Here is a 17,042-nt window from a genome sequence, read left to right on the forward strand (position 1 = left end):
CCACCACCACCTCCACCTCCACCACCACCACCACCATAACTGTGCAGACACCAACAGTCTTAAAAACACAGGGAGAGAAAACTAGACTGGCCAAAGCTACAAATATAAAGCGAGATGTCCGGAGGCGAGCTGACGCTGTTCCCAGGACACCTCCCCACCTCACCTCGCCTTGAAGGGGACAGCTCCCTGTGAAAATATCAGAACCCTTTCAGAGACGCTAAGCAAAATTGTTTATGATTTGTTTTTAATCTTGAGTTGCCACATTTGTTTTCTTCTTGATACCTTAGATCACAACATGCTAAAACAGTAAGTTGGATTTTATACAACTCGGGGCCTAAATGTAACCTCTGGTGTGACAATGGAACACAAGAGAGGGAAAGTCCTCACTTGTGAGAATTCTTTTTACAACAAATTCTGTGGAATGCCACGGTGAGAAATCGCTCCTGTGTGGCCAGGCACAAGTGCTTTCCACACTGATCTGCTCCACCAAACCGTGTGTGCAGAGGGCAGGGCCATGCCTCGCGCCTCCTGGCGAAACTTGCACCCCCAGTGCCTAGACATCAGGGAAGACTTGTTGAGCTGCTGAATTTACAAGGAAAAAGGACGCACATCTGACTAACCAATCATCTTATCTCACTGACGAACAGCAGAAATAATAAAATGCTCTAACCAAGGGAATAACTAGGTCCATTTTTAAAAGACCTTGGCTTAATTTTTAAGATTCAGTGTGAGTGCACAGCACCCCGCTTCCGACAGTCTACAAACACACATAAACCTGATCGCACTTGTCCACATAGCGAAGGATTTACTACACCAAACCGTTACCGTTACCAAAAAACAAGTACCCATGATGCCTTTTAGATTCGTTTATTTACCAAACTACAAGCATTTTTCCATTAAGAGAAAGCAAAGAGAATCAAATCTGAATAATAACTACTGAAATATATAAACACCATCGTGATCAGAAATAAATATCCTAAGGTCCCACACAAACAATCCTTCTCAAAATCACTCGTGTTTATAGAGACATATGACCAGTGACAAAATTCAGATTTGACATTTTTTCTCAAAAGCAAGCTTCCACTGAATAAAAACCCCCGTCTCCACCGGATCCCGCCCGGTGCCCAGGTGACACGGCCTCTCAGTGGAATCTCAGGACCACCACAGCCTTAAGAGTCTGTGATGACTATCACGTCCTTCCCACACAGATTTCATTAAGTGCTAGTTTTCAAAAGAAAGCCCTCTTAGGGATGAATCACTAAGACAGATGAGCAATCTTTCACTAGTACCTTTTTCTTTCTTGACAGCTCAACTTTTTAAAAAGCTACTTATCAAAATCATCTTTCTGCAATAGGAATCAGCACAATCTTTGCTTCCTGATTACAGATAACAAATTATGTGTGACATTTCCAAAACTAACCTCCAATCTCTTTATTCGCCTCTGGACAGTTCTCAGTTACAAACAAGGATGAATGCACAGGACATCAATCACCCTGGAACATTAGCACCTTAAAGATGTCTTTAGCAGGTCAATAATCTTTTCACCTTGGAAGGACTTTATCAGATCTTGTCTAAAGCCTGGATGAAAGCTCTGCATTAAGTACTTCTAACAATTGACAGGGCATCTCCACCACACAAAGCTGTTTTCCTCCTTAAGGTGCAATCCTCAAGGTCACGATTCACTGCAGCCTTCCAGAATGACAAAGGGGCATTGCCTCCAGCCAAACAAGCTGTCAACACAAACTTTGTCACAGCTCAGATAAAGAAACTGGCAGACAGTGATAATAAGGTCTAATTTCCCTCCCTCCCCAGGGAGGGAGATTTCAAATCAGTCTAGAAACCCATGCCCAGGCAGCCAGGTTATCTTCGGCCATACAAAGGAACAAGACTCACGGTGAACTCGTCCAGGGGCTCACTGATCTCGATGTCTAGCACTTCGTCACTGGACAGCTGCCCCTCCTCCGCGTACTCGATGTGGCCTTCCGCCAGCTCGGCGTCGGGGCCTCCGTACTGCCCTTCCTCCGTGTACTCGTGCGCGTACAGCTCAGACCCCCTGGACTTGTGATACACTGGCTCGTCGTCCCCTTGCTCGAACTCCGACTCCTGTTCCCCAGACTGGTCGTTCGTGTTATCAGACAGCTCGAACGACGTGACCATGCCCGACGTGGTGTTCAGACTGATGGTCACGCCCTGAGAACTAAAGAGAACAGAAACAAAAGGAAAGGTGCCCAGTCAGAGTAAAGCTCACTGCAGTCACTCAATAAATGAACTGTTACCAAGACTTGGAGCACGACTGGTGAGGAGCGGTCTGGGGACGGACGGGGGGACACACACACACACACACACACACACACACACACACACGCGCGCGCGCACGCGCGCCCCTCCGATCACGTGTGCAAACGGAGCCCCGCAGGCTGTGCTGGGCCTGCACTGCACCTCCCCCCGCCCCACAGCGGCCGCACTTTCATCAGACGCAGAGTTGTGGCCAAAGAATCAGACCAAGCAGATGGGGAAACAAGTCTCACTGGCAAAACTCTAGGACCGAAAACAAACAGAATGTATTTCATTCTAAATTCCAGAGTAAAAAGGATGGTAACTATTTTCCAAGATTCCAAAGTAAAAATGGCAGTATTACTCTAGAAACAGAAAATCACAAAAGAAAAAAGAGGGAGAAGGAAATAAACCACAAGACTCTTAACGAAAGAGAACAAACTGAGGGTTGAAGAAGGGGTGTGGGGGGATGGGCTGGGCGGGCGACAGGGACTCAAGGAGAGACAGGCTCTGCCGAGCACTGGGTGTTATACAGAGGGCGAATTACTGCATTCCGCTCCTGAGACCAACCCCGCCCTGCACGTGAGCTAAAATTTACAGTGATTAAAATTTAAAAATAAAAGGTATATGCAAGCTGCAGAAAGGAAGGAAGGAAGGAAGGAAGGAAGGAAGGAAGGAAGGAAGGAAATCACACGGAATTTTAAGAACAATTTGTTCTTTTTAAATCTATTATGTAAATTATAAATTATTTTAAAAATCAAAGTATTAAAAATGTGTGTGAAAATACATGTCAGTGGTCAAATAAATAAAATGTGTATTAGTCAACTTCAAAAACAATCAGTTTATAATCTGAGTAAAAGAACAGAGAGACTTTTTAAAACCGCACCAAAAAAAAAAAAAAAAGAGGACCCCGGGGAGCCTGGGTAGCGTGGCCAGCTAAGTGGCACCTGTGGCTGCCACCTGTGGCCGCCGGCTCAGGTCGCGCTCCCGCGGCCCCGAGATGGGGCCCCCGCCAGGCGCCTGCCGGAGATCCCCCTCTCCTTCTGGCCCTCCTGCACATGTGCACACACTCTCTCTCAGAAAAATAAAGTAAAATAGCAAAAAACTCACACTCAAACCATTTAATCACAACAGCCGTAGGCCAAACGGTACGCCCCAAGGCAAATACTTGGAGGGCAAGACATGCATGTGAACACGGTGGACACACACTAGTGAGACACCGATCCTAACAAAAACATGAACACGTCACACAGACTTGAAGGCATGACTGGGCTAAGAACTGCCACCGGCCACCCCTCAAGGACAAAGGGAAGTCAAAAGGCCGAGGTACAATAACGATGTCACAGAGCAGAGCCGGCCGGGAGACTTACTGGCCGCATAAACTAACTGAAAACTGCCTTTCTGTCCAAAACACTTACCTCCGGTCAGGACAGTCACAGGTCTGTAGTTGGATAAAAGCGGCCCCTGTGTGTTCAGGACACTCAGGACTGAGGGGGTCTCTGCAGTCTTCACGACACAGGCCTCCTCAGAGAGCTGGAGGCGTCACCCCCCTACCAGAGTTCTACACACCCCGTCTCCTCTTCTAACAGAACTTTCTGCGTCAGCAACAGAGACACACCCGTGCTTGCCGGGCACCGAAGACCCCCCAAAACTCATCTGCTGAATCCTCACTCCCAGTGTGCTGCTACCCGGAGGTGGGGTCTCTGGGAGGGGACAGGTCAGGAGGATGGAGCCCCCCAGGGGTGAGTGCTGTTACAGAAGGACCCCAGAGAGCATCCCCGCCCTCCCACCAAGTGAGGACCAGCGAGAAAAGGCCATCTCGGAACCAGAAACCAGAACTGACTGTTGCAGGTGCCTTGACCGTGGACCTCCTGGCCCCCGGAACTGTGAGAAATAAATTTCTGTTGTTTGTGAACTACCCCGTCAATAGTATTTTGTTAGTGCTGAGTCGAAAAAGACCAAAGTAACTACACTCACTACAACAAAATTACATTCAGAGTCAAATCAGAGTCTAAAGTCCAAAGGAATTTCCAAAACAGCAATTCTCCGTCAACAGATTACGTATAAAGACGATCTAAAATAAAAACAAAAGCAGCAACATCGAACCCATCAAGCCGCAAGCGACAACACTGAGAGTGAGGCCGCCGCCCGTCCAAGCAGAAGAGCTCAGCACCCGCCTCTCCTGAGCTTGCGCCACTGCGCTCAACGCAACTTACACAGGCCGTCCAGTGCAAGACCAATACCCACTTCTAGAAATACATTAACATCCTGTTTAAAATAAAATTATGTTAAAAGATACAGTATCACATTATCAATTATATCCCATTATAACTATAAATCAGTCATTAGCAATTTAGTTCCAGAAAAATTTTAATAAGCTAATATGGAATACCTGAAATTTTCTTCGTCTTCATTATCACTCTGTAAAAGATCATCATTCAGCTCTTCATCTGATAAATCCGACTGATTCTAATTAAAATAAGAAATGTAATTAATGCATGCACTTCCATAAAGAGACGTCACAAATGTGCAGTTACACAGGCTGGCTCATCTCTCACCTTGTTACCAGAACCCGGTCCCGCGTTCTGACAGACCCACAGACAGCATGCCTGTCTCCGCAGACCCGGTTCGCAGGGAGTAAGTAAGGAGAGAAACCTGTTGACAAGCCCAGGGGACCTGGGGGGCTCAGTCAGTTAGGCATCCGGCTTGGGCTCAGGTCCTGATCTCTCGGCTCGTGAGTTCGAGCCCTGCATCTGGCTCTCTGCTGTCAGCACAGAGCCCGCTTCAGATCCTCTGTCACCCCCACCCTGCCCCTTCCCTGCTCTCACGCTCTCTCAAAAATAATAAAAATTTTGGGTTTTAAGAATCAACAAGCCTAATGATCACATTTATTCTAAATCTAACAAAAAAGGAAAAGGGAAGTCCTTTGGGAGTATCCTTTGAATATTTTTTTCCTATACCTTTAATATTTGACTAAATTTTATTTCACTTGTATGTGGAATTTAAGAAACAAAACAAACAGGGGCACCTGGGGGGCTCAATCGTTAAGCGTCTGACTCATGACTTGAGGTCAGGTGAGCTGAAGCCCGTATCTGGCTCCGAGCTGATGGTGCGGAGACTGCTTGGCGACCGTCTCTGCTTCTCTCTGTACCATCTCTCTCCCTCAAAATAAAAAATTTTTTAATTTAAAAAAAGAAAAAGAAACAAAGGGAAAATGAGAGAGACAAGGAAGAGACTCAGCTACTGTGAACACAGGAAGGGGGCTGGGCCCGAGGGACAGGTGAGGGTGACACACGCCAGGGCCGACGCCCCGCCCTGCGGCCTGAACCAAGCAGAGCCCCGTGTTAACAGAAATTAAAATAAAAACTTAAAAAAGACTTGACTAAATTTATCATTTAGTATCCAAAATCTGGAGATTTTTTTAAACAAAAAAAAGAAAGTGGAATCTTAGAAATAAGCAGATTGTATTTTATTTATTTATTTATTTTAGGAATAAGCAGGTTTTAGATAACGGGACCACCAGATTGAAACAGTAAGGGAAGAAAACAAAGCCGATCTCAGCTCAGGTCATGGTCTCAGGGCTCCTCGCTGGGTTCTGCACTGAAGCACAGGCCTTGCTTGGGTCTCTCTCTCTCTCAAAATAAACAAACTTTAACACACACACACACACACACACACACACACACACACACACCATGCTGATGTCTGAGACTCACTTCAAAATAACTCAGGAAGGGGAGCGGTGACGATGAAACAACCCCCCCCACGCGTGCAGAGCCAGGGCGCCAGCGCAGACGGGCACCTGCTCCTCGGCTCTCCCTTCTCTACACGCGCTTCCAAGTGCTCGGAAAAGGCTGAAGTCCCAGCAGTGAGCTGGAAACGACTTCAGGGAACGCAGGACCGGCCGGGGCGCGCACACAGAACCATTCTGTGGCCGTTATAAAATGAAGCGTGTCGGAGGACAAGGGGAACGCGCGGATGATAAGGCGTCTTTCTTTACAGACAGTATGTAAATTATACTTTTAAACATATGGAAAATACAAGAAACATGGCAAAAGGTCAGTCATGGGGGCTTACATCTATTCTGTCACTATTTCTTTCTCAATATATTTGAGCTCTTTGATTCCGACAGGGGACACCGCTAGGGAAGGAGAGGGAGGCAAGGAGACAGTGCAACACCGCTCCAACCTGAACTTCCGGCCGCCGCCCCCACGTGTCCCTGCTCCAGCAGGCACGAAACTGGGGGCACCCGGGGGCTCAGCTGGTTAAGCATCCGACTTTGGGTCAGGTCCTGATCTTGCCCCATTCGGGGATTCGAGCCCCACATTGGGCTGGGGCAGAGCCCACTTCCAATCCTTTGTCTCTCTCTCTCTCTCTCTCTGCCCCTCTCTTGTGCATGAGCTCTCTTTCTCTCTCTCTCTCAAAAATAAACATTAACAAAAAAAACAAAAAACAAAACAAAAAAAGGAGACCGAGTCACAGAAATCAACTAATCGAATAGGATAAAGTGAGACTACACCCGCAGAATGGCAACATTACTATCCAAACCACATAACACTTTTCCATCTTTACGGATAAGAGACCAGACTGAACTTCTCAGGAGATGGGGGCAAATGACGGGACACCAAAAGGAGTTGTAGGCCTGTGGGACAGGCTGACAGAAACACAGGGCAAACTACAATGCCCCAGGCTGCCCCAAGGATAGAAATCCAATTTCACGTAAAGAAAAAACTTAACAACATTTAAATATTTTCACATCCGACTGGTATTCCTCAAGAAAGTAACTGAAATAATTACAAAGGGAAAAGCGTGTTTACGTTAGGGTGCTGAACTCCCACGTACAGTACGTGCTCGTCAAAGATGTGCAAATTCACTCACTGAGTCAGAAAGGAAACAGGAGCACCTTCCCTCTGGGACCAGGACCCAGGAAGGGCTGGTGCCCAAGTCACACCCTGAGGCCACACCCAGAGACCCTCAAACACGGATGGGCTGAGGGGCAATCTCACTGGTTTTTCACTTTCAATATTTTTGCTGTTTCCCCATATACTACTCACATGGGGTCATGTGGATTTATAGTAACTACATTAATTCTTCCGTAGAGCTACAGGTGATGAGAGCCCCTGCAAGGAGGAAAAGCTGAGGCAGACTGAAGCCAGGCCACTTGTAGGCCAATGATGCAGTAAGAAACAGGACAGAGAAAAGACAGTGGCTTCAAAAGAATCCTACAACAAATTCACGCATGAGTAAAAAAGCTAATGATGCAACATAAGTTACAAGAAAATGGCAGCATTGGGACTTTCTTCTAGAAGAAGATCTTCATCAACTATATTAAAAATAAGTATAAAAGGAAAGTATCATCAGATCAAATAATGTGACTTTATCACCTGAAAGTATAATGAGCTTATACATAAAAACTGTTGACAGTAAGAAGCCATCACAATCTTAAAACTTTCAAAACCTAAGCACACGGTACCTGGATGGCTCAAGTAAGCATCCCAACTTTGGCTCAGGTCATAATCTCACGGTTCATGAGTTCAAGCCCCATATCAGGGCTCCATGTTGGAGCTCAGCGTGCAGTCTGCTTGGGATTCTTTCTCTGGTCAATCTCTGTCCCTCCCCCACTAGCACTTGCTCTCAAAATAAATAAACGTAAAAAAAAAAACTGAGCATAAAAAACTACCTCGATATTTAGTAAGAACAGCCAAGTGTTTTTAAACTGTTAATAAATTCTTAAAGAGTTAGCATTTCTGGGGCGCCTGGGTGACTTAGTCGGTTAAGTGTCGACTTCAGCTCAGGTCGTGATCTCACGGTCTGGGAGTCCAAGCCCTGCATCAGGCTCTGTGCTGACAGCTCGGAGCCTGGAGCTGCTCCGGATTCTGTGTCTCCCTCTCTCTCTGTCCCTCCCCTGCTCATGCTGTCTCCCTCTCTCTCAAAAATAAATATTAAAAAAAAAGGTAATTCAAACCACACCACATGGATGTGCACACAGCCCTCCCACCCCCGTGACGCATGGCACGCAGGAGATGCCCTCTCTGTGCTGAGCGCAATGAAGGGCCTGCAGGCGGGTTCCGGAAGACCTCAGCTGCTTACCTTTTTGCCAGACAGCAAGTCTTCTCCAAGTAAGTCATCTTCAAGTTCACTGGGGAGAAAGCAAACAGACAGCTAGCACGTTATCCCTGCAGCAGGCAGGTCTGCAGGCCCCCGGGGGACAGGCTGGGACATGGAGCAGGGCATGGTCCCATGCAGCTTGCTATGCCTTCCTATCCCTTCCCTAATAACGAAAGCGTGTTCCAAACCGAGGGCACAAGTGGTCTCTGCGGGTGGGGGCCCTGCTATGGGAGGCGGCTCTCCCAGACCCGTGACCCCCAGGGTTCGAGTCAGCGGGAGGGGCGCACTTCCTCCGACCTGTTCGGGAAGCGCTAAGGAAGACCACAATAAGAACTCCCATACATTTCCCGGCCTTAAAGAACCCATGACGGAGTAAGAAAAGACGCCCAACATCCTTAAGTAGGAAAATTAAACCCAAACCACCGGGAGACCATTTGATGCTCATCAAACTGCAGCAGCTGAAGCGACGAGGACACACAAGTCAGTCCCAGCGAGTGCGCGCGTTCCGCACCCCACGGGAGTCCGGCACGCACTCTGACGCCCCCCCCCCCGTCAGCATGGTCGTGCTCCGCGGTGAGCAGAACAGACTGCCCCAGATCAGAGAGCTCAGGGCGTTTCCTGAAGCACAGACTTTGTTGGCCGGCTGGCTGTGGAGGACAATGTGGGAACCCATTGACTCCAGAATAAGCGCCCTTTAAGGACATCATGTAGAAGGAGAAAACGAGACTGCATTTCCTAGGTGCAAGGGCACCAATATTCGTATCAGGGCTGGTACTCCTTTCATGAGCACTCTGGTTACAAACGCCTGTAAGCTCTGTGGGTGCTGAGCATCGTCTTATCCAAAAACCACGTGTCCTGCAGCGTGCTGCTTTGCAGGGGACCGGCGTGTCCAGGAGTGCCTCCGGGAGTCACTACAGGAACGTGTGCTGTGCACTTTTAGAACGAGAAACAACTCGGGAAATCAGGTCACTCGTGCACTGAACACCTTTTTTGTTACCTTAGATTACCCTACGTAAATCCTCTACCTTCACGTTACAGATAAAGAAAATGAGGACAAGCGATTAAATAATTGGCCCCAAGTCACCCGGCAATGAGAGCTCCGGGCCAAGAGCTCACCCAGGGTGACTCCGTCCCCGACCTGGAAGAACAAGACAGCTGTGACCGAGCATCACACGACTTCCTCCAGCATTTCCACATATCACTTCATCGCCTCTCAGATACGTCTGCATCTTCGCGTCGCAGTCGTCCTCCTCGGGTGAGGAGGACATGGGCTCCAGTCACAGTCCTGACAGGAGCCGCACCGGAGAGCTGGTTCTACACCAAAACATACACACACTCGCCCCTTTGAAGACAAGCCCCCCGCTAAGCCGTCACTCTGACAAAATGAAAGGTGACGCTGGCTGCTTAGGAGACAGAGAATGCCTAAAACCGTAATACAGAAAGGCGTTGGTAATTACACAAACAAAATTCTAGAAACTACCCGTACCTTCTGCTAACAAAAGATAATATGGAAAGAAATCAGTCTCTGGTGACTACCTATTTTTTTCTAAACAAAAGCATTTAAAACAAAAGCTAGAGGGAAACTGACAGCTATAAATAAGTGGAGTGTACACAGATGGAAAAGAGTTGTTTCCGTGACTAACAAAGACGATGGCATGAAATAAGAAAGCAGGATGGGAGACAAGGATTAAGCCCACGCCACACGACAACAGACACAACTTATAGCTCGAGACGTCATGAAGTCAGTATATTCGGTGCCAGGAACCATGTAAGTGGTTCACACGTACTAGCCTCCTGTGGACAAAACAGCCCCATTACACAGATAGTTATATCATCCCCAATTTTTCTAAATGTGAAAACAAAGACAGTGAGATGTTAAATCACTGGCTCAAGGTCACCCAGCTGGGAAGTGGCAATATCGATAGGTGAACAGAGGTGGCCTAGCTCTGGCGTCCAAATCCTAACTACTACCTACACCCCCTCCACAGAAAGTAAATGTACTTCCTTAAGATCATCAAGTAGGGTCCTTACAAAAGACGTACACAAAAGGAAAGAAATTTATAAAATATAAAGCACTACCAAAACCACACTGTCGCCGAAATCAACAATGAACTGGCCAGAGTGCCTAGCCCAATCAAGTGCTTTCAAAGAAATGAGCAGTGCTCTTTTTGCTGGGGCCGGGGGACCAGGGGGCTGGCGGACCAGGGGGCCAGCAGGACGCTCCGTGACCACGGACGAGATCAGGAGCCGCAAGGTCAACAGGACAAGGCAGCCCACTTGAGCACAGCCCTGAAGGCCAACCTTTGTGGAAATGCTTCCCGTGAAAAACGGAATGTGCTGGGAGGGTGGAGGCTGAAGGCGAGCAGGCAAACTCTGCCATCAGGAAGTGTGTCAGCGCCCAGCTGATCAAGAGTGGCAAAATAATCAATCACGACCTTGGTACCCAAAGATGGTTGGCTGAATTTTATCGAGGAAAATGAGGCGGTTCCAGTTGCTGGATCTGGTCGCAAAGATCATACTGTCAGTGACATTCCTAGAGTTGGCTTTAAGGTCGTCAAAGTAGTCAACGTCTCTCTTCTGGCGTGATACAAAGGCAAGAAGGAAAGACCAAGACCCTAGGTTTTGATGATGAAAACATGACAATAGTAAAGTTTCATATACCAAAAGACAAAGACAAAAACACCAAAGAGACAAGCATTTGCACCCCTGCCAACAATGGCAGCCGTGTGGGGCAAAGGAAAGGAGCGCAGGGCTGAGTGGAGAGGGTCTTGCCCTCGACTGCCAGACTCCCTTGGGCTCTCACCAGTCACCACTCTCACAGTATTTATCAAAGATCAGAGACAATCCGCTCTTTGAGAGCAAGTATACTTTTCGGATAAATGGGCGGAGCACCTGGGCTCATGTCAGTTAAGCGTCCGGCTTCGGCTCAGGTCGTGGTCTCACAGCTGGGGAGTTCAAGCCCCGTGTCGGGCTCCCCACACAGAGCCTGCTTCAGGATCCTCTGTCCTCATCTCCCTCTGCCTCACCACCGCTCCTGCTCGCCCGCTCTCTCTCAAAACTAAACAAACCCAACTACTAGGTGTACACTGAAAGACACTTTAAGAAACAAGTTTTGGCAGTCAGCCGCTTGGCCGCGCAGCCTTTCAGTCAGGAGTGAGTGAGGACAAGGAGCACGCGCGCGTCTCTGCGGGCCTCCTCTCCCCAGGCCACCCTCCTCCGGTCTCTGCCACTTCCGCACACTGGAGGGCTTGTCTGGGAAGACTCCTGGCCTTTGCTCCTGGACGGCCTTGGCCCAGGGGACGGCCCAACGGCGTAGGACAAAGCGGGAGGAGAGGGGCCGCCTCCCTCATCCGTGCACAGTCCTGTCCAGCCGCCCATCCAGCCTGCGGCGAGCACAAGCCCCGGAGGGCTCTGGGGCGCCCTCTTCCCCGCCAGGCCCCTGCTACTCCCCGCACACCTCCCCAGCTCGGACTGCTTCTTCAGCCCGCTCCTGTAGAAGCCCCTTCAAGCAGATGGGCTGCAGGGGAAGCCCGGAGAACGCGGTCTTTCTCCCGCACGGAGAGACGGATACAAGCACATCCTTGAGAACTTTGGGTGTCGCTTCAACAATGACATCACGGTCTTCCAAACATTTATCATTAATGCAACGTGGCAGCAAGAGCTGATGGGACCAACTCCTGGCTCACTCTTCCCCTCGACTCCCAGAGTTCGCCCTCCATCATCCAGGGTGCATGGAAGAGGCTGCTGAATGCTTTTCCAGGAGTTAACAAACGCACGCGGCGCAGCACCTCCGCAGGCGAACGCGCTCAGAACGCGCGGAGAGGCGCTTGCTGGGGGGCTGCCAGGCGGCCGCCAGGCACCAGGGGACAGCGAGGAGAAGGCAGGCCTGTCTCACCAAGAGCCACAGCCCGACGCCCTCGCAGCAGAAAGCCGGCCTCCATCTTGACAACTGATGATCCCCCCGAACAGACGCCAAGCAGGTCAAGTACCCACGAAAACAGCAACTGCAGTGGCTCACACGCACACGCAGCACGTCACGCTTCGGGCTGGAGAGGATTCAGGAACCAAACTCCCCTTTGGAGGATGCTAACGAACTGGCCCATTATTCTGAAAACTGCTAAATAAAAGTTAAGAATCAAGCGCTGACTTAGTGGGGCCAAGCAGTTCGTGTACGTGACCTGAACCATCTATCCTCCTCCACCCGTTTTCACACCTGAATCTGACAACCTCTAGATTTAACAATCTACAGAAAATGCACGAGATGGAGGGACACACTACAAACGCTGCAGGGGATGCGCTGAGCGGAGTTCACAACGGTGCAGGGAACAGAAACAAGACCCTACAGATGACACCACACCTACAAGATGTACCCGTCAGCTACAGCACAGGGATCTACTCTAGATTCCAATTCAAAGCATAGAAGAGCCTGCAGACACATGTCCACACCGTTTGTGTGCGCGCGCGCATGCGTGTGTGTGAGATACACTGGTATTTATAGGAGATAAGCAGCAATAAAACAGTAACATTAAGGGAGTTTTTAAAAACATAACTCTATTGTGGTTAATAAATCCTTTATTTATTTTTTTTAGAGAGACACAATCTGAAATATTTCTGATGAACTTATGTCTGTGATCTGAGGTGGACTGCAGATCACTGATAAAACAAGACTGGCTTTATACCAATAAACGTTAAAGGTGGATGATGGTACACCAGGTGAACGGCACTGTTCTATTTTCATATATTCTTGAAATTCTCAGTAAGTTAAAAAAATCAATCAATTTAATCCATTTCAGGCAAATTATGGATCCTAACTATGAAAAAAATTAAAACACTTTCCAAATGGAAGCCAAGACTACACCATATGTTAACCAACTGGAATATAAATTTTTTAAAAAAAGTATAATTTTCATAGGAATTTGCAAAACACACCAGAGTACAGTTTGGGAAGAACTGGTTGAGGACAAAGGGAGGAAAGCATCACACAGCTCCTTAGAGTGACAGTGTCAGGAAGGCCACAGCCCTGCCAAGGAGCCGTCCTGACCCAACGCAACGACCTGAATCCTATTCTGAGGAGACACCTGCAAATCCGTACTGAGGGTGAGTCTACACAGTAAACAGCCTGTCCTCTTCAAAAATGACAGAGTCATAAGAGACAAGGGTACATGATTCTTCCAGATGAAACGGGACAAAATGCACTAGATGATCCTGAATTGAAACTAGAACCAGAAAAGAAAGGAAACTCCCTTTTGGCTATAAAGCACATTTTTATATAGTTTATATAGTTTACATATTTTATAAACCAGCACAACCCGAATAACCGCTGTAGATTAAAAACAGAATTCCACGTTTCCGCCATGACAAAGCGAAGCAGCGGCTGCGGGAGCGAGCGTCCCGCTCCCGGGAAGCACACAGGCCCGCGCTGCGCTGCGCTGGCGCCACGGGGCCGAGGCCGAGGCCCATGAGGCAGGCAGGGTCCTCGGAGGCCGTGCACAGGACCACACGACAGCAGGCGTGGCAGGAAGCAACTACACTGTACTCATATTTTAATTTAAAAAATAGGGGCACCTGAGGGGCTCAGTCAGTTAAGCGTCCAACTTTGGCTCATGTCATGATCTCACAGTTTGTGGGTTCCAGCCCCGCGTCTGGTCTGTGCTGACAGCTCAGGGCCTGGAGCTGCTTCGGATTCTGCCCATCTCTGTCTCTGTCTCTGACTCTCTCTCTCTCTGCCCCTTCCCGCTCACGCTCTCTCAAAAATAAATAGTAACATTAAAAAAATTGTTTTAAATAAATAAACAAAAGCCATGGAGGCTGACCCACAGATTACACATTTGATTATATCCTTACAAAAATCTACTGGAATGCTACTGTTTGAGGGAACACAGACCACAGCCTGGGAGGAGGCCCTCCGAGCACGCAAAGTAAATCTCAGAAAGTACAAACAATCCCGAAAACCAGTAAGGGAAAGACAGACAACCCCGGAGAAAAACACGTATCGGTGGGACTAGACAGCTGACAGAGGAAAACATCCAAACGGGACGTCAACTATTAAAACACACCCTGTACTGTACCCCGCTCCCACCACTCCCACCACCGTCCGGGAAACAAGGCTGGGCACCAGTGCCTCCGCAGGAGCGCCGCTGGCGGAGGGTCTGCCGGGGCTCTCCTCACGCCGCCGCTGAGTGCGCAACGTGCACACTTCTCAGCGTGGACCACGCTGTGCACGTTCTGGGGCATCCCGAGCTTCCAACGGCGACCAGGCCTGGGACCGCAGAGTGTCATGCTGTTCTCTGCTCAGACCGCCTTACCTGGATTACTAAGCTTTCTGACTCCGACGATGAGGTAATTTCTACATTTCCAACACGGCGCTGAAGACGTTAGGAAACGTGTAAGGAATACTCCTCACTGGCGAACCCCACACCCAGACTGAGCCCCGCGCACTTCCCCCAGTTCACGACCCTCCCGACGCGCGCTGCTCCGCGCGCTGCTCGCCAGAAGCGCTCACGAGCCAGACGGGACACTTCCTGCTGTCGCGACTACTTTAAATACTCCTAGTGCGCGCGCTCGCATTCCTAAAGTCTGCTTCATCCTCACTAGTCATCACAGAAATGAAAATTCAAATTATAGTTAGATACTATCTTACACAAATTAAACTGGCAAGAACGTTAAAGTCTGGCCAACCACGGGTGGGCTACAGAAGGAAAGAGCTCTGGCACACGACCTCTCCCGTAAGAGCTTGGGGCGCCACCGAACCGACAGCATCACCGCAGATAAACAGAGAGGGAAGTCAGCAGGCGTGGACCGGAGCCCCGAGGAAGGCCTCTCACCCCCGGGCGGCCCTCGCACCCTCGCTGCGGCCCGGGAGGGACAGGCCGCTCAGGGAAGACCTCGGGCAGCCAGCCCCCGCTGTCCCCCGCCTCCCTGCCCAGCCCATGGCAGAGTGGGAGGTCCGCGCCGCCCCGGCCCCGCCCCCCTCCCCACCCCCAGCCCCGCCCCGCACCTGTCCCAGTCCTCGTCCGCGGCTCTTCTTCTCCAGGATCGCTCGGCCCCAGGCTTATCGAACTGGTCAAAGTCATCATCTGTGGAAGAGAAGCCTGAGAGTCAGTCTTACTAAATTAAGATAGGCACAGATATGCAAATACTGGCGGCCCCTCACTTAACAACGGCTTAACTTACGATTTTCAACTCTACAACGGCGCAAAAGCAATACGCGGCCCGTACAAGCCATGCTTCAAATTCTGAGCCTGAGACGTGCGGCAAGCCAGCGAGCACACGCGCCCGGCGCCTTCTGGTGGTGCTGCTGCGCAGCGCACGGCAGGAGCCGCAGGGTCACCAGGGTAAACCGGCACAGCAGCTGCCACCTGTACCCAGACGACTGTCCCGTGTGGCACTTTCAGTACGGTACTCGATACACTACACACAACTGCCAACACCTCATCATAAAACAAGCCTTGTACCCCGTGCCCTCGCCCAGCTGCAGGCTGATGGACACGTGAGCGCAGAGCGAAGGCAGGCCAGGCGAAGCCGCAACGTTCAGCATGTTAGGGGTGTCAAACGCATTTTCAAGTCACAATATCTTCACCTTATGACACGCTTATCGGGACAGAAGCCCATCGTAAGCTGAGGAACATCTGTGCTGAACCAACTTGTCTCCTTCAAGGACTCCCGAGGTGGCAATTTAGAAGCTCTGGCTCTGCTCCCTCCTGTTCCACAGAAGGCCCTTCTTGCGCAGTGAGCGCTGCGCCCCTGGCACCAAGAGTGAAGGTCTACGCGCCCCACCACCCCACCGACTCCGCCCATGGCAAATTCAACACACCGTCAGGCTAAGAACAGGAAACTCGTCACCAGTGGAAAGCCCATCTCCATGTTTCGGGAACGGGAGCCTGCCAACACGAAGGGGGGGCGGCGCCGGTGCTGAGCCCACTGGGGCCCAGCGGCGTGTTCACACCGTGGGGAAGGCCGGGGCAAGCTCAAGGGAGGAAGCGGGAGGGCCATCGCCTCAGCCTCTCTTACTGATGTCCTCGAGTTAGGGATGGGCGTGACCCGTGAGAAGGGTACCAACCCCCTCCAGCTTGTCAGCAATGCGTCCTGCACCACCAACTGCTTAGTCCCTCTGGCCAAAGTCATCCATGACAACTCCGGCCCTGTGGAAGGCCTCATGCCCACAGTCTATGCCATCACTGCCAACCAGACCACTCACGGAGGGCCCCTCTGGGAAGCTGTGGCGCGACGGCTGCGGGGCTGCTCAGAACATCACCCCTGCGGCTTCTGGCGCCACCAAGGCTGCAGCAAGGTCAACCCTGAGCTGAATGCAAAGCTCACTGGCATGGCCTTCCACGTCCCCACTCCCAACCTGTCAGTTATGGATCCAATGCCACCTGGAGAAAGCTGCCAAATACAATGACATCAAGACGGAGGTGAAGCAGGCCTTTGGGGGCCCCCTCAAGACCACGTCATCCCCTGTGCTGTTAGCAGGAACACCCACTGACAAAGAGAACACATGCTCTCAGATTCCTTTTTACAAAATGGTAAGCACCTAACAATCACAGAATCAGCGTTTGCTCGGGACAGCGGGGCCGGAAGTAGGAATTAAAAAGGACATAAAGACACCTCTGATGATGACACATTCATTACACTGCAATCGTGGCTTCACGAACATATAC

At 50.0% G+C, this 17,042-nt stretch overlaps 1 protein-coding gene and 1 pseudogene across 1 annotated transcript in view; one reads left to right on the forward strand and one right to left on the reverse strand.

Annotated features, from left to right (window-relative positions):
• Nucleotides 1-15,919, reverse strand: part of RBM33 (RNA binding motif protein 33) — a 99,919-nt gene extending 84,000 nt beyond the window's left edge. The window contains exons 1-6 of the mRNA XM_029954274.1: nucleotides 15,837-15,919; nucleotides 15,658-15,740; nucleotides 15,380-15,473; nucleotides 8,365-8,413; nucleotides 4,667-4,743; nucleotides 1,894-2,197 (exon numbers count right to left, since the gene is read on the reverse strand). Of these exons, the coding sequence (XP_029810134.1) occupies nucleotides 1,894-2,197; nucleotides 4,667-4,743; nucleotides 8,365-8,413; nucleotides 15,380-15,473; nucleotides 15,658-15,740; nucleotides 15,837-15,919 (690 nt within the window). The remainder of the gene's footprint in view (nucleotides 1-1,893; nucleotides 2,198-4,666; nucleotides 4,744-8,364; nucleotides 8,414-15,379; nucleotides 15,474-15,657; nucleotides 15,741-15,836) is intronic.
• LOC115303852 lies at nucleotides 8,820-11,001 on the forward strand (annotated as a pseudogene).
• Nucleotides 15,920-17,042: the final 1,123 nt, after the last annotated feature.

This window comes from Suricata suricatta, chromosome 2 (assembly GCF_006229205.1).
Source record: "Suricata suricatta isolate VVHF042 chromosome 2, meerkat_22Aug2017_6uvM2_HiC, whole genome shotgun sequence".
Classification (NCBI taxonomy): Eukaryota; Metazoa; Chordata; class Mammalia; order Carnivora; family Herpestidae; genus Suricata; species Suricata suricatta.